The 22,018-nt window shown below is 44.0% G+C and overlaps 1 protein-coding gene across 2 annotated transcripts in view; it reads left to right on the top strand.

The window, feature by feature from the left end:
* LOC137156569 (uncharacterized) overlaps positions 1-22,018 on the top strand; it is a 73,864-nt gene that overhangs the window by 39,119 nt on the left and 12,727 nt on the right. For both annotated transcript variants that reach the window (XM_067553454.1, XM_067553455.1), the window contains one exon: positions 14,220-14,325. In XM_067553454.1, coding sequence (XP_067409555.1) covers positions 14,220-14,325 — 106 coding nt within the window. The remainder of the gene's footprint in view (positions 1-14,219; positions 14,326-22,018) is intronic.

Genomic DNA, 22,018 nt, shown 5'->3' with positions numbered 1-22,018 from the left:
GTCTGGGTCCTTAGACAGCGGCTCCCTTTTGCAGCCAGTGGGAAGGCAGCGGCGGCCCACTTTGAAAGACCCCGCGTGCCACTTTTGGCCCCTGGGTTGGGAACCACTGTGCTAGATGTAGCTCAAATGTTTGGCAGCGGTGAACAGAGGAATTTAATTGCCAATGCACGGTTCAGGTAGCAGAAGCGTCTCTAACGTGATGTATATTGATAATAGAGTTGAGCACGCTCCAGCTTCTCCCCTCCTTCCCTAATCACATTCTCCAAGCCCCTCAGAGCCCTACTTTCACTAGAAAAACTCTTGGCCACTACTACCAGGGGCAGTGTCTGAATAGTTAAGGTGCTGACAACGCTCCTGAAAGTTGGGGGTGTGCATCTCCCTTGATCTCACACTGAAAGGCCAATTCCAGTTCACCCAGCTGCAAACTGGGTACCTGATCCAGCCGCTTAGGGCAGTCGAAGGTGGTCAGGCATGATTCTACCCACTGCCTAATGTACCATGGGCTATGAAACACATGAGCTTTAGCTGCATCAGCCCAATGAACCATTGGTTCGGGGGAACTTTGCCTATTACCAGGGAATAATCACTGGTTGGAGCATCTGTTCACTGCTACAGTAGACCAGCTGCCGTCATTTTAACTGCTGCCACTTGGCAAGAATGGGCACGGGAATTTCTGGTATGCCAAAACCTTAGGTGGGGTATTAGGGAAGCAGGGATGGTGTAGCAGAAGTGGTAGTTTTCCCATTAGCCTAAACAGGTCAGCATGGATATGCTGAGCCAGGAAAGGTGATGGTCAAATTGTTTGCTCTCTATCCTCTATCTATGCCTCTAATCCTATGTCTCATAGCATGTAATTTGCTCTCATTTATATTAAAGTAGCACCTGGATACCCCCAGAAAGATTGGCCTGTATTGTGTGTGGCAGTGTACAACTACCTAGTGAGAGAGTCTCTCTCCCAAGGAGCTTGCACCCTAAATGGACAAGATAAAGGATGGAAAGGGAAACGGAAGTGGAGTAGCTTGCACCAGGTCAAGCAGTGAAGCAAACAGAACCCAGAATCTAATAGGCTACGGTGCCTCCCCATCTTTTCTGTTAGACTACACCAAATTAACGTAAGTCGCAAGTTGTGCACAAACCTTTCTTGCTGCCAGTGCACAGGAAATAGAATTGGTTTGCTTATTTCAGTGCTAACGTTGTGCTGAAATGTTGCTGTCCGCAAAGCAGATGTTGGCAGCAGGATGCAGTGGCATGCATTAAATTTGGGTCTAAACAGAGTGCCCTCCTTCGTAGTGAAGAAACAGTTACACAAACACTTTTTTAAAAAAGGGGGCCTGATGTTAGTTTATTTATGCCCCTGTATAAAGTGTCTGGATTGTCATATGTGCTGAGCAATCAGCATCGGGCACGCACGTAATGGGAGCAGACGGTTCTGGGCACTTTCGAAAATCATTCCACTTATTTAGGTGTCCAAATGCGAACTCAGGAAAATCTTGGCCTCGTTATTCATATAGCACCAGGGACGTACATATTGTTTCACAAACGTGTTGGAAGACAAAGTCCCAGATCCAAGGAACTAGAATGACTCAGAGACATTTGTATTTAGTTTAATGGATTGCCTTTTGTGAATTCATTGTATTAGCCAACTTGGAACAAGGTACTGATTGAAATAGAACAAAATCCTCATTTAAAAAAAAGGAATAGCATATATACCAGGAATATGAACTGTGAGCAATCTAGCTAGACTGCTTCGTTATAATTTAATACCCACTTCTTGGTGCTTCCTAGCTTTAGTTAACACATTTAACATAGTGCTTCTAAATTAGCTGCATTTTCACTAAGCTAGGGAGCATTTTGTTTGTTTAAATTTGGTTCTAGTACACCCTCCTGTGGCCAAACAGACATATGCATGTAAATATAGCCCATAACTACAGCAATAATTGAAAACAGGGCTTTAAAGTTAATGTAACCAAAAGGATGCATCAGTTATAAGGGAAATCAAACAAGAGCTGGCTTCTGCCCAAGTGGGCGTGGTGTTCTTATAAGAGAAATAGAAAGAGTACTCTTATTCCATGATTAAAGCTTAAACCAGCTTCCACTAAATACCTATTTTGGCCTCCCATAACTTTGTCTTCTCTTCTTGAGTCTAACTTTTGCTTTGTATCTCTGTGGTTTAAAAACAATTTGTCCTGACCTCTTCAAACTTTCCATATGATTCAATCTGACTGAAACCGCATGCTTTTAAGAAAATCAGTTGTAATTCAGCAAAATGATTAACTATTTTGCATATGTTTTTAGGTCCAAATCCTCTCTTTTGCTATTTGATGTTGGTGAGGAAAGGATCAGGCACTATATATGAGTGTATGTTACCTTGTCTCAGCCTGATTCAACTTAGAAAGGATCTAAGGGTCATTCTGAAGCCAGAGATCCCCAGAGGCTGCCTCCTGGGTCTGCCCTGACAGACACTTTGAACAGACAGATCACTACAATTCTGTCACCCTTAGGTTTTAGATGGTGTGTATATATTTGCTTGCTTTAACCTGTAAATAACACTCATTTCTTTATCCTAGTTAATAAAACCTTGAGATAGTTTTTTGCAGTGTCTCGGGTTCATGCAGGATCGTTCTGTTGCCCAGATCCTCTGCACCCTCACACCACTCAGAGACCTTAGCTTTGTGCTCCCTCCAGTGAGGTGTATTTACAGGTTGCTTGCCCGCCACCTTCTATGTACAAACAGTCCAACTTGACAGCCTCAGGGGACCTTGCAAGCTCAGCCACCAACCAAATGGCACTCACTCTACTCTGTAGCTTCTCCCTTTCTGGCTTTTCCCCCCTGCACTGCCTTCCTGTGAGCCTTTGATAGCCCCCATCTAACGAGCCCAGCAGCTGCTCCCTATTGGCCCACTAAATGCAGGCTTACTCAGCTGGCTCCAATTCTCCTTTATTAGTTGGGCTCAAGTGACAGAGGACTGGCTCAACTTTTTTTTTTGCCTAGCACCCTGTCCTAACAGGATTGGCTGCAGATGATGTCTTTGGTGTAGGATCTAGAGTTCTACCTGATCTGGGGTAAGTGGGACTGGAAGCAACCTAAATGTGGTGTGCTTTTTTTGGTGTGAGTGACCATTTATCACTAAGTCCAGTTTCCTGGGTGGCAGGACAGACTGGAGAGTGTAAGGGAACTGTCTGTGACTCCATGGTCAGACTGGTATGGTGATCCAGGAGTTCATATTTGTTACTGGCTTGGTGAAATTTAATTATAGAACACACCACCGGTTTGGGGTGTCTGCTCTGTTTTTGACAGTCTGCCTCGAGTACAGTCGTGAGCCACTCTAGACAGCGTGACAGCCATACCTTGGGATTCTGAAATCTAGTTTTCCTCTTAACCATGTTTCTTGTATGCAAATGATCTCAGGTTTAGTATCCTTGTCATGGATATTTTTCTTTAGTTCCTGTCCATGGGCTACTAGGCTAGGTACATTTCAACAGCAAATATTGGTACCATTCTATTTATCCTTCAGTATTTCCTTCACTTAAAAAAACATGGAGTAGTCCTACTGATAAGTTGCTATTTTTTCTGCTGTTTTAACTAGAATTTTCTTTTTCTGTTTTTTTCCCCTCTGTGATGTTCAGTTTATTACTTCAGCCACAAATGATATAAACCTCTCTTTGTCTATACGTAGTATGGCTTCTCCTGTTTTCCCTGTATCACTCATTACCTTCTTTGATTTATTCTGTTGTATGTTTTTCTCCTGAGTGCGTTTCTGTGCCTCTTCCCTTTTTGGTCTTATATGTCTCATAGTAGCTTCCACATAGAAGATAAGATATGATATTTGTAACTTTTGGGCTTTTGTATCTCTTGGGTTTGCTTTACAAACCTCCTTATGCGCACAGTTTGCTATACAGCCTCCATATGAGCCCTGTGCTTTCCTTCACTGTTGCTAGACTTCATTTGTGTCCCTTCCAACCAGTTGTCATAGGAGTGTTCCCTTGCACATTTACTGCATCTAATTTTCCCTTTACATATATTTACCACATGTCTAAACCTTTGGCATCTTGTAGCAACTCACCAGGGATGGGGCATATGGTTTTATCCAAAAAATTGGTATATTATCGTTACTCTATCTGGAAGGGTTTCCCCTTTAAATGCAACTATCACAGCTGATGATAGGAGGGGGGAAAAAGCTCTTTCGGGAAATCAGCTGCTTAGCATACAGTAGTTTGCCATCCCTTATGCCTTCATTTTCAGTCATTTGGATTGTCACCCCCTACACAACTCCTTTTGTCTGCATCAGATACTTAGGCAGTTGGCAGCTTACTTTCAGTTTTCCTAACAAATTTAATCTTTAATAGTTTCCCCACTTGTTGTTCCATGAGTCCCTCACTCTTCAGAGCTCAAACAGCCAAAAGATGCAGTTTCTTCTTGTCAGGTATTTTTATTCCCTTCTCCCAGAGTTCAAGATGATGAGATGAGTTCATGAGCCCTATCTCCTCTTCATGGAGCATTATGGGGGAAGCAATCAACAACATCTTTTGTTCTCTGACTTCCACAATGGTTCATCTGGTGTCCAAGAGCTTTCTTTTGTCAGACAGGAGATACCATCTACGGTAGCAAACTAATATTTCACCGTTGGTAGTGTTTCTCTCCTGACAGTGGGGTTTACAGTTACAGAGAAAACACTTAAATATACCGTATAATGTGGGATATAGATATTAGAAGTGAGATTAATACCCACAGCAACACACAAGCATTTCATAGAGTCTAATCACTAAACACATTCTAATAAGACTAATACCTATCTTGAGCAAAATTAACATACAGGTGACTTGGTCTGGTCTCCAGCTACGTGGTTGTCAGCTCTTAGCTAATGCCTCCAACCTGGGCAAGAGGTGACATCTGGCCAGCCACTGTCACAATGGCATCTATAGGCAAGGCAGAGAAGCAGGAAGGGGAGGGGGAGTTTGTACATTAATTACGAAGAACCTAAACTATTTTGAAATTGAGGTAAAGAAACTTAATATAGAGTCTAGCGGCATTGAGATTCCAATGCAGTACAACTCTGCATCTTTGAGAATATATAATGTATAAAACCGCTGTGGAAAACTGGAGACTAAGGATTTGACAGAGATAGTTGAAGATGCAACAAGCCCATATATTATATGTGGAGACATAAACAGCCATAGCAGATTGTGGGGAAATGGAAAATATTATAAGAATGGCAAATATCTAGAACAATTCATTGATTAAAATAATGTAGTAATACTGATGGTACACGAACTAGATTTAATGCAGCCAGTGGAAATCTCTCTAGTCTAGACCTCAGAATTATTCAAATAGTATAGCAAGCAAATGCAGCCAGGAAACTGATAAAACAGGAGGGAATGGGAAGTGATTACTTCCCAGTACTTATAGTATATCAAAGTAAAGGCAATGTTGAGGATGGAGGAAGGCTCCTTACTTGGAGTATGACCACAGCAAACTGGGAACTGTTTAGAAGCAAATGTAATGAAAACTTTAGTGAACAATATATAAGTGATGACATTGTGGAGTTTAGTAGCAGTATAACTAAGATATTCATGATGGCAGCAAAGTTAGCTATCCCTAAAATATCAAGTCACCTGAAAGGTTTTACACATGTGCTATGGTGTAATGAGGAGTGTAAAAAAGCAATTAAAGAAAGGTACAAGGCATATAAGTAAGTGAAATGTACAGTGAGTAGTCAGGACTTAAGGAAATATAAAATAAACAAGTCAATTACACAAGGGGCTATTAAAAAGGCAAAAAAAGAAAGTTAGGGAAAGTACTTTGGGAAAATAAATAAAGATGTTGTAACATCAGAGGTACATAGGCAGATTAGGAAAATGAGTGGAGTAAGTGCAATTCTCTACCAGGCCTCATTGTAGAAGGCCAAACAAGAGAGAAAAACAAAACAAAACACACAAATGAAGAGAAAAGCGGAAGCCCAAGCAGAAATATTCCACAACATTAGTAGTGATGACAATCAGAGTATAGAAATCCATGTGAGGGGAAAAATAATATTAAAGAGAACCATGAGAACTGAAAGAAGTGGGAGGAAGATAAGGATACAAAATTAAACAAAAGTTTCTGTAGGAGGGAACTTCAAAAAGCTACAGATAAAAGCACAAAGTCTTCACCAGGCAAGGGTGGTGTGTGTAATGACATGCTAAAACATCTGGATGGAGGGAGTCTGAAAATATTTCTAAAACGATACAACAGTATATGGGGAGCAAGTGAGTTTCCAGTGGAGTGGAAATATGCAGCTATAGTCCCAGTTTGGAAACCAGGGAAGCTGCGAACAAGATCTAATGCAAGCAGGCCAGTTGCCCTTATATCATGTATGGGCAAAGCCATAGGAAGAATGGTGACTGAAGGATTAACAACATATCTAGAGGGAATATAGACAGCATGCAAAATGGGTTCAGGAGGGGAAGAAGTACAATTGACCATATAGTAAGAGTAGCAATGAAGGCACAAAAAAAGTATGAGAAACAAAGAATACATGATAGTAGCTTTCCTAGATATTAAAAAAGTTTATTATACATTACGGAGAGAGTGCGTATTGTGTAAACAGTGTCCATGGGCATAAAAGGAAGAATATATAGGTGGATAAAGGATTTCTTAAGTAAAAGAACTATGCAAGTCAGAATAGGGAAAGCCTACTCTAGCCTATATACAATCACAAATGGCACTTTGCAGGGGAGTGTCATCAGCCCTACCTTACTCAACGTAATGATAGACAATCTCCCGAAAGGGATGAGTGCAGGAATAGGCATATCCTTGTTTGCAGATGGAACTTGTGCCATATGGGCTAAAAGCAGAAACTAGAAAATAGCTGAGAAGCGTGTTAATGAAGCAGTTAGGAAAAGAGTGGAATGGGGGTAATGGGAGGCTTTAAATTGTCAATTTTCAAAGGAATAATGATCACTACAAGGAAAATGAAAAAAGGTAGTAAACTCTCTCTCCAGTGAAAATAGATCTAGTTAAAAGCTACAAATTCCTGGGTGTAACATTCGATAGCAAATTAACATGGAAGCATCACACTGAAAATATTGTAGACAAATGTAAAGGTACATTTGTTCCACGTGAAGATATACCTGGGGCATGGATAGGAAAAGCAATGGGAATGCTCTATAAACATTAATAAGACCAAACATTGAATCAGAGCTGGTGCCAGACATAAGTAGACTAAGCAGTTGCTTAGGGCCTCGCGGGGACTCCCTATTAATGATTAGTATGTGTTGAAGGGATGGAAGAGCAAAAAAACCTTCCTGCTTAGGACCCCCAGTGGGCTAACTCCAGTACTGCATAGAGTACAGATGCCAAGCGTTTAATTCAGCATCAAAAACGAACCTAAGGAAGCTAGACTCAATGCAAGCCCAGGCATTACGCTTTGCATGAGGTGCCTTCATCGCCACACCTTTGTGTGTAATGCAGATACCTGCTGGTACAGTGCCTCTGGTATCAAGAATGAAGTTACTAGACTTAACCTTTTGGGCAAAAATTCACAGGAAACAGGGAAGATGTGGAAACACCGAACAATATATGAAGAATGCTGGAAAGTTAGTGGACAACATGGGAGGGGGAGAATCAAAAATGCTTACGTCAAAAGGATTAAACTGCGGGCAGAGGAACTGAGAAAAAAGAAAGACCTAAAAGAAATTAGCGGAGATAGCCAGAGGAAAATGCATTATGTGTGGAAAATCATGCCCCTGGATCTAAGTGTGGAATTATATAATGAAATGAAAAGGAAAGCTAAATGTATTAAATGTGTCAGATCAATACATATGTGATCAATGGAGCAAACATTGCCAAATATTTATGCGTGGGTCTAAAGATAAAAAAAAAAAACAGGGAGAGTTAGAACAGCATTTTGTGTCCCAACTCTCGGAATAAAGAAATCCATAAGACTATCAAATTTTGTAGCCATTATGAGGGCGGAACTAGCAGGGATAATGTTGGTGTTATATTGGACATGTAACCTATATCCATTGTCATCTTGTCAGATTCACCGTCAGGACTACTGGCTGTCAAAAATGGAAGTTCAGGTAGCAGAAATGATGTCATTAATGCAGTATTATTACTAATAACAGAACTGGCATGGGTGGGAGTAAACACAGAGATAGCGTGGATCCCAGTGCCTGTTGGGGTAGCAGGAAACGAAGTGGCTGACACAGTGAAATAATTGACATAGCGATCCCTCTCAGTAAACAGGAATTTAAAAATCTAGTTAAAAATTAACCGAGAGAGGAGTGGCAGGAAGTCATTGGAAACAAATGGTTGCACATAACACAAAACTAGAGACTAAACTAACAAGCAGGTTGCACATAACACAAAACTAGAGACTAAACTAACAAGCAGGCTTCTGTCTAAAGACACTTAGCTCTCCCGAAGTTCTGTCCAGAGCTTTCAGCCATGCCTGCTTGAGATCCCACTTTCATGAAGCAAGTTCACTGTCCATTTACTTCCCAGGTGAGGGATGCCGTGATGTCTTCGTTGTCCCCCAAATATAGCAGAGCAAACTTTTGACGTGCACGACTAGGTAGGGTTTTTGCTGATGTTTTTGCTTATTCCTGTCCCTTTTCTCTCTTCGAAGTTTTCCACAATCCTGCGTTAGCATTCGGTTCCGACTGGTGATAGAGCCCCATTGTACAACACACAATACTTAATTTATATGCAAACAGCCAGATAGATGAACGTGTCATGTCTGGGCGAGAACTTGTTGGCCTCCAGTCCCTAGACACAGCCTTTAAGAACATATTGTTTCAGTGTATACACGTCACTCTTTAGCCAACATCCGTACCGTCTGCTCATACCAGACTTAAGAGATCCCTGTAACCCCAATGCACCCCCCTCTGTGCCCCTTCCCAGTTGGTAGTAAGAGGTTCTTGGGTCACATACACATGGGTCTAGCGAAATGCACATGCATCAGTGTTTTCAAGATCAGGGCTTTAGACAGTTACCTAAAAGTGGCCTGACTTTCAGAGATGCTGAGCATACACAGTTCCCGCTGAAGTTCCCAGAATATGGATTTAGGGGCTGAACTGTAGCACCGAAGTTTGAACAGGAAATATAATTTTGCATCATCTTTTGCCCACAATACTGAACATAGGATGAGTGGAGCGCTCTGGCTAGCCCAGTGTCTTTTCTCCAGGGCCAGCTGCTTCGGAAGAAGGTTCAAGAAACTGTGCAGTAGCGGATATGGGATAACCTCTCCCCACTAAAAATGTCTACCTAACCCCCAAAAATCAGAGGTTGGCTCATGCCCTGAAACTTAAAGGTTTTTATCCCTTCCCAATCATTCCCCCTACCCTCTCAATTTACTGGTGTAACTCTGGGTAATCTTGTTAGCTATATAAATCCTTTTTGACCCCACCTCAGGTTTGAGCCTCAGTTATATCTCATGGTATTGAATTTTACCAGCTGATTTTGTGCTGTGTGAAAGAAGCATTTCATTTGAATTTGCTATCCTTCAGTTTCACGGAGCATCCCGTGTTGATGTGTTATGAGAAGGGGTGAATAGATGATCCCTGCACCATACCATTTATTACTTTGTACCCTTGTAGCATGAGGCGCATGGGGAAGGAGCCCTTTTTTTTTTGAGAAATGAACATTGTACTGTTCCAAAATTAAAGTGCTCACATGACAATTAGCCATAAATCAAAGGAAGGCCCCAAATTTCATGGCTTTCAAAAATCATTCACGAAAGAGTTGCTGGAGTTGCTGAATAGCTACAGCTCCTAAGTCATGTCTCATACTTGTATGATTCTGTCTGATAGAATAGAAAATCATTTAACAGACCCTTTTACTATGAACTTTCCTTGCTGTACAAATATTTCATTGTGGTATTGTTTCCACCACTCAGATCATGGCGGAAATATCACGTGACCGGACTGTTGCCTAGCACAGATGTTTTATTTGTGGTTCACGGGCACTGACAATCTGTTAGGAAGGAGATACATTTTTATGCTAGAATCATGATAAAGGAAACCAGACCAGAAGACCAGTTCCTAGGGTTAAAGGAGTATTGTGTCCAGAAATCAAAGTATGCAGGTGGGCAATGAGTGGTGATGACTCACAATACCAGACTAAGACCCTGATTCAGCAAGGTGCTTAAGCATGCACCTATCTTTAAGCACATGGGTCATCCCTGATCTTCATCCCGCTGAAGTCAACGGGAGCATAATCAAAGTCATATACTGTAAACATTGCAAATGAGCAGACAACATCTGCCTCTGGCCCTTGCTCTTTGCTGTCCAGCTGTGTCTGTACCTATCATCACTGCTGAATTTGCCGCCAGGTTACCATCTCCACTTCCCAGCTGTTCTGTGCAGGCTTGTAAAGAACCGATGGGTCTGGGACCTGATGCCGTTTCTGTACGCAGCCAGATAGTGTGTGCTCATTTGGGGTAGCTCAGCGGATCACATTAATTAGAGCTGGGAAAAACCTATTACCTGCACATGGTTGGATTCATTTCTGATAGATTCCGTGTTAGTTTGAAAACGGGGACAATATCACATGACTGGACAGTTGCCTAGCACAGGTGATTTGTTTGTGATTCATTAAAACTAGCAAGTCAAGTGCGACAGGGAAAAATAGATCTGTCTATTGGCAAGGTAATGAATTTTTGGGCTAGATTTGTGACAAAGGTAAGAGCCCCCATTTTGAAAGGGGCATTACCCTTTCAGTGCAATACAAAAGCGTCAAGGCTGGAAAAGATGTACAACATGCAAAACAACCACTCTTAGCATATATTATTCTATATCTAAATAAAACCGCTAGTGTTGTATTGACAATTTATTCCCCATCCTTTAATGAGATTCTTTCCAAAGTGCTCTTTCTATATTGCATCATATATGAAGCAAGCATAGATTAGCAGCATGTCTTAATCATGGTCACTGAGAGAAGGTATTACACAGAACTGCACAAAAACAAAAAACGAGTGAATTTCAAACATTAAAAACTTCCAATGATTGTAATTTTAGAAAGCAAATATAAAACTGAAAGTGAGACTCAATCTTCTGCTCTGCTTACAGTACAGCTTTGCTAAAACATTATAGAGAGAAAACGCATATTTGCAGTTACGTTACTGATGGCCATGCATTATCATCATATATATAACCCAGGCTTTCCTGGTGTAACTCTCTGTTCTCTACACAGAGCTTTATGAAACTACCCTGCTTCTGGGTCTATTAGCTCAAGCAATGGTGGTGTGGTTTTTGATCTAGAGGTATGCAGTTCAATCCTAGCTATTGGCACCCACACAGCAGCATCGCATTACACAGGGGTTGTACTATTCCTCTTCCACTATGTCAGATACACAAGTAATAAAGTCTTATTAAACATTCTGCATGGTGACCAAAATCATTTGTGGTGGCAGAATATTGTACACCCTTATACACGAAAACCACCTTATAAAACAAAGCATTTTTACCTATTAATGAAAGCAATGGCTCCAGGAGAAAAACGCAGTGTGCAGTCACAATTTCACATGTTTTAACTACTCCGTGTTATTAATGGGTATGATACAGCATCACAGAAGTACTGTCCATATTAACTCCACTGAAAACAAATTGCCAGATTCTCAGCTAATATAAATCGATCGAGTGACTTAATAAAGCTCTACTGATTTACATCTGAATCTGGCCCTAGATTTTTTTTCTGAGGACATTTGGTTCTCTTTTCTTTGTACCTACTGCAGCCACTTTTTTTCCTCTCTTCCACCCTCTGGGATGAAACACGCGGTTTGCAGGCTGGATAACCAAGGTGCTTCACTCGCTCTTCCTCCTCACTTAATCATAATGACAGAAGAAGGGCAAGAGGTGAAAAGCTGAAACTGTTTTATTCTTCAGCAGGAAGCTCTGTCAAAGCAGCACGGAGCAGATCTGTTGAAGTGTCTGTCTTAGATTCCGCACTTGGATGAAACACCGCTTCTATACTGAGCATATACTTATGCTCAGAAAATCATGGGGGAAAACCAGGCAGATGAATTAGTGTTCATAATTTAAGATTTATTATTCGAATGGCAGTCATGACTACGCGCCCCAGCCAAGACAAATACAAATATTTCTGACAAAAACTCTCAGGAGAGCTAATGAAAGCAACACACAATACTCCAGGCTGTGGTTATGAACACACTATGATGCCCTGTGATGGGGTATACAGACCCTATGTTGCAACAGCCACCCAAGGGTTAATGGACAGCGTTTGCTCTTTCTCCACCTGTGGCTAGTTATTTGACCAGCAACAGTTGGGCTGAAAGGTGGCAGCTCAGGCCCCACTGACTGTGGTTACTAGGATCCCCCAGGAGGACTTTGCATTGGCTGCAAACTGGGAGGTAGAAGCAGAAGAAGCTAGAAATGCCAAGCACTGGAAGCACTTGGTCCCTGGAGGTAGATGAAGGTAGGAAGAGGCCTGGGGAAGTAGTAAGGATGCTGGGGGAGTGGATTTTAGCTGCTTGATCTCTAGGCATGAACCTCTGAGGGTGGGTCTGGGTTCCCTTACCTGCCTCCAAGGAAGGGGATGTAAAGCCCTCCTGATGCAAGAGGGTAGGGACAACTGAGCCCAGTGTGCGGCTGAAGATGTCACCTAAGGTGGTTGTGCCTGTTGGCCTCTATCCCCCTGGGGAGGGCAGAGGAGGGGTGGAACTATAGGCCTGGAGGGCTGAGTTGTGAGAAGGTGTGAGCCACCACTGCAGCCTTGGGGTGCCGGAGTCTAAGAAGGTGCTGCAGCCGGGGGGCACTGTTTGGTGAGTGATCCTCTTTGTGCTCTCTGCTCTGCATAGCCCAACTCTGAAGAGTAACTTAGGAAATATAAAGAGGGATAAAGCTGGGCTTGACTTTCTGGGGTGCTGAGCACCCCCAGCTCCAGCTGACTTCAGCTGGAGTTCTCAGTGCCTCTGAAAATCTGGCCCAGCTGGGATTCCTCTGTCTCAAGCGAGGTTTATGGCCCTGCAGCTCGTGATGCTCAAACTGGGGTGTACGTTGGAGAATTGCTATAACTGTAGTGCACGCGTCAGCCTCCGTTTATCCAGGTGACCTGTAAGTGCTTCGTGCATTTAGCAGCAAACCCTAGTGTTAAACAGCACACTCCCGCCTTCACAGAGAGATTATTATAAGCTGATGTCTCTGGAGGCCATTAGATACTCAGAGGCACCAAAATTAGCAGGGGTAGTTTTGTAGTTAATCTGGAACCTAAAATCAGGGGCAATCCCTTTTGCACAAAGCAGTGTGTGCACACCTATCACCGAGGAAGAGAGGCTGTGTATCCAGGAATTGGCTCTCCAAGAGGCTATAGCAATTCGAGGCAACAGCTAAGGAGGAGATTTTAAAAATCCATGTTGATCTGAAGGCTGGGCCTTTTAAAGTAGGCAGAATGTAAATCCCCACACTGGCATTTCTCCAGAAGAGGGTGAACACTAACATTCAGACTAGGGCTCAAGTTACCACGGTCTCATTAACGACAAGTTACCGGTCTTGGGTGCAGGTAAAGATCTGCACATAAGGAGCTGTTTGCAGTGCATAGCCACTTTTATCGGTCCTACAAAACCTATGAATAACATTGCATATCCTTGACTACCAGCTACTGGTAAATCTATCGGCATATATACGGCCATCTCTTTTTGTACCGCATTCTTGTCTCAATCAGTGCTTCTGTTTTATGCGTTGGCCACAACATGGCCCCTTCCACGCAGAACAGTGGCCTGCTAAGAGGACACTGCTTTGCAAGGAGGCTTCTTAATTAGCTACCACATTCTGGGTTTTCCTTGCAGGCTTCCTATCCGAGAACTATCTGGGCCCAAAGCTGCTTGGTTTATAAAATCTGATAGTTAGAGAAGGCGGTGGCACTGTGGCTCCAGGTGCACAGTGAAGTAGCTACACAAAAGTGCAGCCTTCCTAATGTCTGCACTTGGACTCTTTTTCACGGCTGCTCTTCTGCCAGCTCACCCCTAGTGATTTGTTTTTGAAGATTCAGGCAGTGAGTCTGAGAGTTTGGTAGGAGACCGTCAGAAAATGCAGGGAGGCACCAGTCCTAGAAGATCCTCTAGCAAATGTGAAGGATCCCTGGAGCCTAAGGATAGAGACGAAAGGAAGAGAGGGAGGTTGGATTAGATTGGAAAACGCAAGTTAGATTAGAGGGGGGAGGCTTGCTTCTCTTCTGTGTTCCTACCTGCAGCTTGTTGGCTAACGCGATGTATTTATTTCAGTTGCTGGATCAAATTCCTCTTGTAGATGAAGACCGGATCACATTCCAATCCTACTGTAGTGCTGTGTCCTGGCTGTCTAAGAGCCTTCTGGAAACCAGACTTAAAGGTAACACAAAGGTGTTTTAATGTCTTCTAACACATCTGCACCTAGTATTATCTGACTTCACAGCAGTGCAACTCGAATACACTGGACAGAAATGTCTGTGGTAGAATGCTTTGTTTGGTGACAAGTCACATGTAATGAAGACACAGGCTGTCCACCCACAGGCAGAAGCGTTTTTGTATTCACATCATATTATTATACTCAGTTGGTTTCCCTAAAATTGAGATAAGGTTTATCATATTCAATGCTTGGTCCGAGACCTGCTGAAGTCCGGCATTGAGCTGGACTAGATCAGGAGCCAGTGCCCAGAATCCTCCTCCCTGCTTCTGTTGTGGGCCAGATCTTCCGCTGGCACAAATCAGCATAGCTCCATTGACGTTAATGGCACTACATCAGTTTACACCAGCTGTGGGTCTGGCCCTATTACTATGTCTAGAATTGATTTGGTCCTGGCTGCTTTATTCCTAACCTTAAATCACCTTCCTACCTGCCTGACCTTCTGGCTAGTTTAATAGCTACCAAGTAGTATGCTTTTTAAAGGGATTTTTGGTAGTTAAAAAATATAAAGGAGGGTGAGGCGGTTATGTTAGATCGTCATGTGGGGGAGAGGGTAAATCAGCTTCAGTGACTTGACTCCGATCCTTAGCTAGGGAAGATGAGTGTAACTCCAGTTACTTATTTCTAAGAAGGATGTCTTTCTAAAACATTCCAGAGAAAGTGTCCAAAATCAGGTTCCATTGACAACGTCCCTGGCAAGCCCTTTGTTCACGAGGCAGCGTCTTCCCTGGTCGACATTGACTGTTAGTTCTAGTGGGACCCTTGCAGGAAGTCGTCGTGCTACGAACCAGTTGGGCCAAACTTGCAGAAGTGCTCAGCATCTATTTAGGCACCCGGATGAGATGGCAGACTTTCCAGAGAGCTCCGCAACCAGCGCTTCCTATTTAGAGCAATGCAGAATACCCTTCCCCCTCCCCTCCCGCCCCCACAAAGCCCCACTGAGAACAAGGGGAAGTGCTGGGCGCTGAGCACTGTTGAAAACCTGACCCCAAATTCAGAGTCCTTTCTGCTGGAGGCGACTCACGGCATTCACTCTTGCGCTAAAGGCCGGTTTGTTGATGCGCGCCGCTATCGTCTCTGTGCCATTTGAATTCTGTTGGGATGTCAGAACGGAGACTGGCATCCTATGAAGTACGAATGCTGGGGAGGCACGGCCCTGCCTGTCCTCGGCTAAAGGCGAAGGATCTGGTGGGATATCAGTCAGCACGGAGGAAGCCCTAGCGTGGGTGTGGTTACTCTGATGCTCTGCGTGAGCAGTAGAAGACACCAAGAGTTAAGCTCTGGTAGCGAAGGGCTGGATGGGAATTTGCTGGGAGGTTGAGGCTGTTATCCTTTGAGGGACTGCGAAGCTGCTTCACCCACCCACTGCTACTACTGAGCAGTGAAGGACCCTGCTGGGTGCACTTGCTGTTTAATGAGTCATGCACTGAATTAAGTGGTCGGGGTAGGTGGCCTTATTTCTTTGTTTCAAGAACAGCTTGAATTCCTTTTATGCTGTGCATAATTATAAAATCTGTACAGCTGCAGCAAGGAAAACCGTACATCTTCCGTGCCTGGTCCCCCTCCAACTCCACCCGGGCCCAGGCCTGCCTGTTCTATTTATTTGTGAGCCAAGTTGTGTCTTGGTTTTTATGACACTGCTGGTGAGACGGTGCTTTTGTCACAGTGTGTCCTAGCGCTGCAGATAGTCTGAGGCCATAAACACACTTCCCAAAGGGGAGCGCATGTTGCCTCTGCTGGGATTCCATCTGCAGGTCCCGCTTACAGCTTCCTGGTCCAGTGGTCAGCTTTGTGACCTCCTGGAAAGAGGAATGGCCGTGTTATCCAAGCAAATCGCATGGAATCACTTCTAGCACCGCTACTGTTTAGGTTCTTCTCCTTTTTTAATAGGAGATCAGTTCCTTTCCCATTAATCATGGAACGAAGGCCCGTGCCGGATGGGTGCGCTGAGGTTAAAGCGTGCCCTCCGGCATTATGGGGCAGGGTGGAAGACAGGCAGAAAAGTCTGACTTGGAGTCTGGGCAGTTTCCGCAGCATTGTCCAGTCAGAGAAGTGGTTCTCAACCCACGGCCCGATCAGCACACCGCTGTGGCCCATGTGACGTCCTCAGGGTCATACAGGTCGTGTGGGTCACATCCACACACTATATACACAACACATGCAGCTGTATATGTGGCCCACAAGTTGAGAACCACGGAATTAGAGACTTTACAGCCCTTGCAGAGAGTGCTGGCACAAGGCGCCGGAGGACTACAGCATTCTTGGAAAGATCCAGTCAAAGACAGCAGACTTGGCATCCGTACAGGGGTGGACTGGCTAAGCTGCCAACCGAGCTGTCCTGTGGTACCACGTGCGCAGGGCACTGTAATAGTGGCTCAGCAAAGGAGTCCAAGCCATCAGCAGCTGGGCTTGAGGCTCCAGGCAAGATCATGACGAAGTTCAGCATCACTAGGTATAGGGTAGCCCTCTCCGATTGAACCCTACAACACACTGGGCGAGTCGTCTGCGGCAGGGATTGAACCTGGCACTTCAACATGAGCTTTTACTGTCTAAGCAAAAAGACCCAGCTCTGTTAGCCATGGCTAAAGCAGGCCCAGCCACCATTAAAGGGGAGAGAGCATCACACTGGGTAGGTTACAGTCCCACAGACTCTGGTCCATGGCCACCTCCACCCTCCCTTGCTTTTAGGAGGGAAAAGAAGACACCACCCAGGCTCATCTACCCCACCCCTTCAGTGTAGACTGGCCTGTTTTCCTCCCTTGTTCGCGTACAGCTGTAGCCCTTAGAAAGAGGGTGAGAAGGAAAGTGGTCTTGCTTTTCCAAAAAGGCCAACCTGGAGTTGAAGTTGACTGGGGGGTTGCCCCACCCGGGGTGGCTAGAATCCCAGGAGGGAAATCTGCCTTGTGAGTGGGAAACCTTCTTTCTAGCTGAACTGTGCATGGAGATCCAACAATGGCCATGGGACTGCGTGATATACAGGTGAGCCATAGAGCACTGGTGTCATCTAAGAGAGAAGACGTGCGCCAGAAACCTACATCATCATTTGAAGTGTATTGTATTCGGAAAAATAAAATGTCAGCTGGCGGGGAGTTGAGGTGCATCCATAAGGCATTGTGCATGTTAATCAGACAGCTGTGTCAGCAGGGACCTTAGGAAAATGCCATGAAGTCAACAAATAATGAAAGCTGCCTGAAGGCTTGAAGCAACTCTTTTTTTTTTTTAGTCCCAGCTGAGCACATCCAATTGGAGAACTAAGAGACCCATGTAAACGCTGTCTGGTGTGTGTGTGTTTGTTTTAAAAGGTGTGTCTTCTATTACTGTGGTGGGTTTGGTTTGAACTAAGATATTTGTCACAGTTCAGGGCATGGTTCCTGCACTGGCGTGGTTCCTTGAGGGCATCCACTCCAGGCTCCCAGCTCTTCAGACATCCCCGCTCTGGGGTACAGACCTGTCTCTCTCCCCTGCTGAGTGGGTTTTTTTCCAGGATGCACAGTTCCCTGCCTACGGTGAGATCTCCAGCAAGCCATACGCCTCTAAGCATGCCAGCACCTGTGCTTTGCTTTCTATTCAAAGGCTCTGAATAGCGTCATTGCCAGCAGTCACCGGTTACCACGTGACTCTTTAAGAATAAATAGCTTTGCTTATCAAGTGAAAGCATTAGAGAGAAAACGTATTTTAAAAACAATGAAAGTTCCTGTGCATATGCTAAAAAACTTACTCACGGTCCACTCTCCGTCTTATGGGGTGGCAGTAGGCTAGATTCCTTCCACCACCTCCCAGCAAGGAGTGGGGGAGCCCCTGGGACAGAACACTCTGTCCATGTGGTGGACCAGAAAGAAGGCCCTGACTCAGTTTAAACTTAGACTATTTATCTAAAAGTCCTTTCTGTGTCTGTGGGTCGCTGGAGAATCCACCTTGAACCGGTATACACGAGCTACTCCAGATATACGTGATATATTTCCAAAGGTGGAACAACCCGAGTGACTTTGCCTAATCCCCCTCTCTGTTCTTAGTTCCTGGAGGCATTGCGGTCACTGGCCCCCCGCTGATACATAAACTTACTGCAGTAAGATATTACAGGAAATTGCCCTATCTGTCTGAATATTTGAACAAGAAGGCTGGCGAAGTTCAGTAATAGCAGGACTCTTCACTACAAGAAGTGAGTGTCCTAGGGAGAGGTGGACTTCACTTCCCAATGGTGAAATAACCTAGCTGGGTAGCAAACCAAACTGATCATGTTAACCCGTAGATTATTGCCACGTCTCTGCTACTCTTGCCTATAGAGGTGTGACCTGCTCCATTCTTCCCAGTGAGCTCAGATGTTCAATGACCAGTTAGAATGTCCACGTGAACTATTTCACTGCTGATCCGAGCACAGAACAGAGATGAGCTGTGGTATGAAGAACTGCCCAGTTTACTGTGAATGGGGTCGTGACCCGTCCATGCCTAGGGTAGCCACCTGAAAATGCCAAGGTCAGGGCAGGCTGTAAAAGGAGAGCAGATTCTCCCAACACTGGTGGGTGACACTGAAGTCAGACTTCCCAACCAGCCACAACCAGTACTTCTGATTCCCCACACTAGTTATCAAGAAGCCAAAATAGAAACACACGCAGCCCCCTTTACTGCATTTCAGTCTCCGGCTCCCAATCAGCCACTAGGTCCAGCAAAGAGACCAGTTACTAATGCCTTGGCAAGAGCTGGCACCTGGTCTGCCAGCATCACACCCTCCCCATGCCCTTAACGAGAGCTCTAGGGTTCGTGTGTAGGCATGTTATTGCTAGTTGATCATTTCTCAAATCAAATCATACCTCTCTGTAGGCAGGCTGGTGCCTGTAACTGGGAAACTATAAATCTTATTGGATTAGTGGGACTGAGAGATACAAGAAACATGTTGGATAACATTATGCTCAGGCATCATTTAACTGTAGGCATAAATCAATCGCCTACCTTACTTGAGTGAAGTCAAAACAAAATTAGTGCTTAATTAGCAAGGACTGAAGTAAGAACTGGTGAAAGGCTTTGCTGAAATGCCTAGTAGGATTAACTGCCTGAAATGAAAAGTCTAACAATACCATTTTTGAAGTCCAGAGTTCATTTGATTAATTAAGCAATTACAACACGCAGAGCATTTCCCGTACTTTAATGGCCAGATGGGGAAAGCTGATAGCCTGACTTGTGGTTTTTTTCCCCTTTTACCGTGGGCCATTAACCCCAGCTGCTCTTCAAACCATGCTTTGCTGGAATTACTATTGCTGTTAAACCTCTTTGTTTAAAAAATAAACATTAAGACTCTTATTTTCTTTCCTGCATGAGAGCATGTAAGTAAAATGGTTTCCATTTTTTTTTTATGAGTTTGTTGTTGCCTGGGATGTCTATTGAATAAAAGCTGCCATGCGCAACTCCTTTCTCGCTACACAGCATTCTCTGTGAGATTGTCATTTTCCCCTCACTCCAATTACAATTGTGAATACTAATTTTTCCTCCGTGAATAGGTTTCCCTCCTGTTATTTCTAGACTATGCAACAACTCAGAGTGGTGGGGTATGTAGCCGAGAATAAAAGTTAAGTATATTTAGGAGAGAGAGGTGAAATATCAGTATTAATTATGTTGTAACACAGGGTCTACTGGTCTCAGGCATGTTTGATAGTCAGCCTTAGACCTGAAACAGGCTGGCATGACTAGTTGACCAAAAGGTAACCCTGTACCACTAAAGTTCCATTTTACAGTAAAAGATGTGTTAAGTGCTGGTGTTCCAGAAACTATGCAGCAATAGGTAGCGGTATATTTTCCAGTGCGCCAGTGAATACTGCAAGATGTCTAATAGTAAGGCTTTGATACTGTCTCACATGACCTTCTCTTGAACAAGCTAGAGAAATATAGCCTAGACAACATAAGATGGGTGCACAAATGGTTGGAAAAGTGTACTTAGAGAGTAGTTATCAGGGGTTCACAATCAAGCTGGAAGAGCATGTCAAGTGGAATCCCACAGAGACCTGTCCTGGGCCTGGTTCTATTGAATATCTTCATAAATGATTTGAATAATGGCATAGGCACTCACTTTCAAAGTTTGTGGCTGAGACCAAGCTGGGAGGGGTTGGAAGCACTTTGAAGGACAGGATTAGAATTCAAAATGATCTGGACAAACTGGGGAAATGGTCTGAAGTAAATTGGATGGAATTCTATAAGGACAAATGCAAAGTGCTTCACTTAGGAAGGAACAATCAGTTGCACAAGAACAAAATGGGAAAGGACTGTCTAGGAGGGATTACTGCAGAAAGGGATCTGAAGTTTCAAGTGGATCACAAGCTAAATATGGGTCAATAATATAATACTGTCCAAAAAAAAAAAAAGCAAACATCCTTCTGGCATGCATTAGAAGGAATGTTGTAAGCAAGACACAGAAATAATTCTTCCATTTTACTCAGCACTGATAAGGCCTCCTCTGGAGTATTATCTCCCATTCTGGGCACCATACGTTGAGAAAGATGTGGACAAATTGGAAAAAGTCCAGAGGAGAGCAACAAAAATGATTGAAGGTCTAGAAACAATGACCTCTGAGGAAAGATTGAAAAAATTGGGTTTGCTTAGTCTGGCAAAGAAAAGATTGAGAGGGGGCACGATGATAGTCTTCAGTACATAAAAGGTTGATATAAAGAAGAGGATGATAAACTGTTCTCTTTATCCACTGAGGATGGGACATGACGTAAGGAGCTTACATTGCAGCGGGGAAGATTTAGGTGAGACGTTTGGAGAAGCTTCGTAACTGTAAGTGTAGTTAAGCCCTGGAACAAATTGCCTAGGGGGATTGTGGAATATCTGTCATTGGAGGATTTTGAAAACAGGTTAGACAAACACCTCTCAGGGATGGTCCAGATAATACTTAGTCCTGCCTCGGTGCAGGGGACTAGACTAGATGACCTCTCGAGGTCCCTTCCAGTCCTACATTGCTATGATTTGGGGGGATTCTGTAATACCTTCATGTTGCTATGGTAACTCCTTGGCATAGATCTTAATGTGAGCAAGGGGAACTGAGGAGATAGCCAATGGGACACCCCTAAATTAGTGGGGTGTGGAACTACAGATAAGAGAAAAGGGGTTGGAACACATCTATATATACATGAGCACAGCATAACTCAGGATGAAAAGGTATTGCCTGGCCTGTGCGCGGGGGGGACGGGACACACGGGGAGGCGCCAAGTTGACAACCATGGGTGGCGGTGGTGGTGAGGAAGATAACGACTGGCACTTCATGGTCCCCTCGCAGGAGCTGTGAGAGGCTCCAGTCAGAAGGCTAAATGCTTTGCATTCTCTCTCTATCGGCTATCGTATTTCAGTGTTTGTGGGACTGTGTCTCTGCTTAGTGGATTTGTTAGTAAAGGGAATTGAGATAAATGGCAGTTATTTCTCCTGTGCTTCTAGGGTCTCTCGTTCCAATGATACTGATGATGATATTCCTGATGCTGCAGCCCTCAGGACACTGACCCTTTATTGACCACTGCAGTCTAAAAGGTTAATCAGGAATCAATATTAATTAATCAAACACCAATCCATCAATAAAGCCACAGAAAGCAGGTCTAGGTTGACCCTCTACCCTTGAAACATTGAGTACCGGAGGCAAGATAAGCTACATATCAACTCT

This window comes from Emydura macquarii, unplaced genomic scaffold, assembly GCF_026122565.2.
Source record: "Emydura macquarii macquarii isolate MOO-44397 ecotype Brisbane River unplaced genomic scaffold, CSIRO-AGI_Emac_v2 contig_1451, whole genome shotgun sequence".
NCBI classification, from domain to species: Eukaryota; Metazoa; Chordata; order Testudines; family Chelidae; genus Emydura; species Emydura macquarii.
This window is presented reverse-complemented; position numbering and strand designations above follow the sequence as displayed.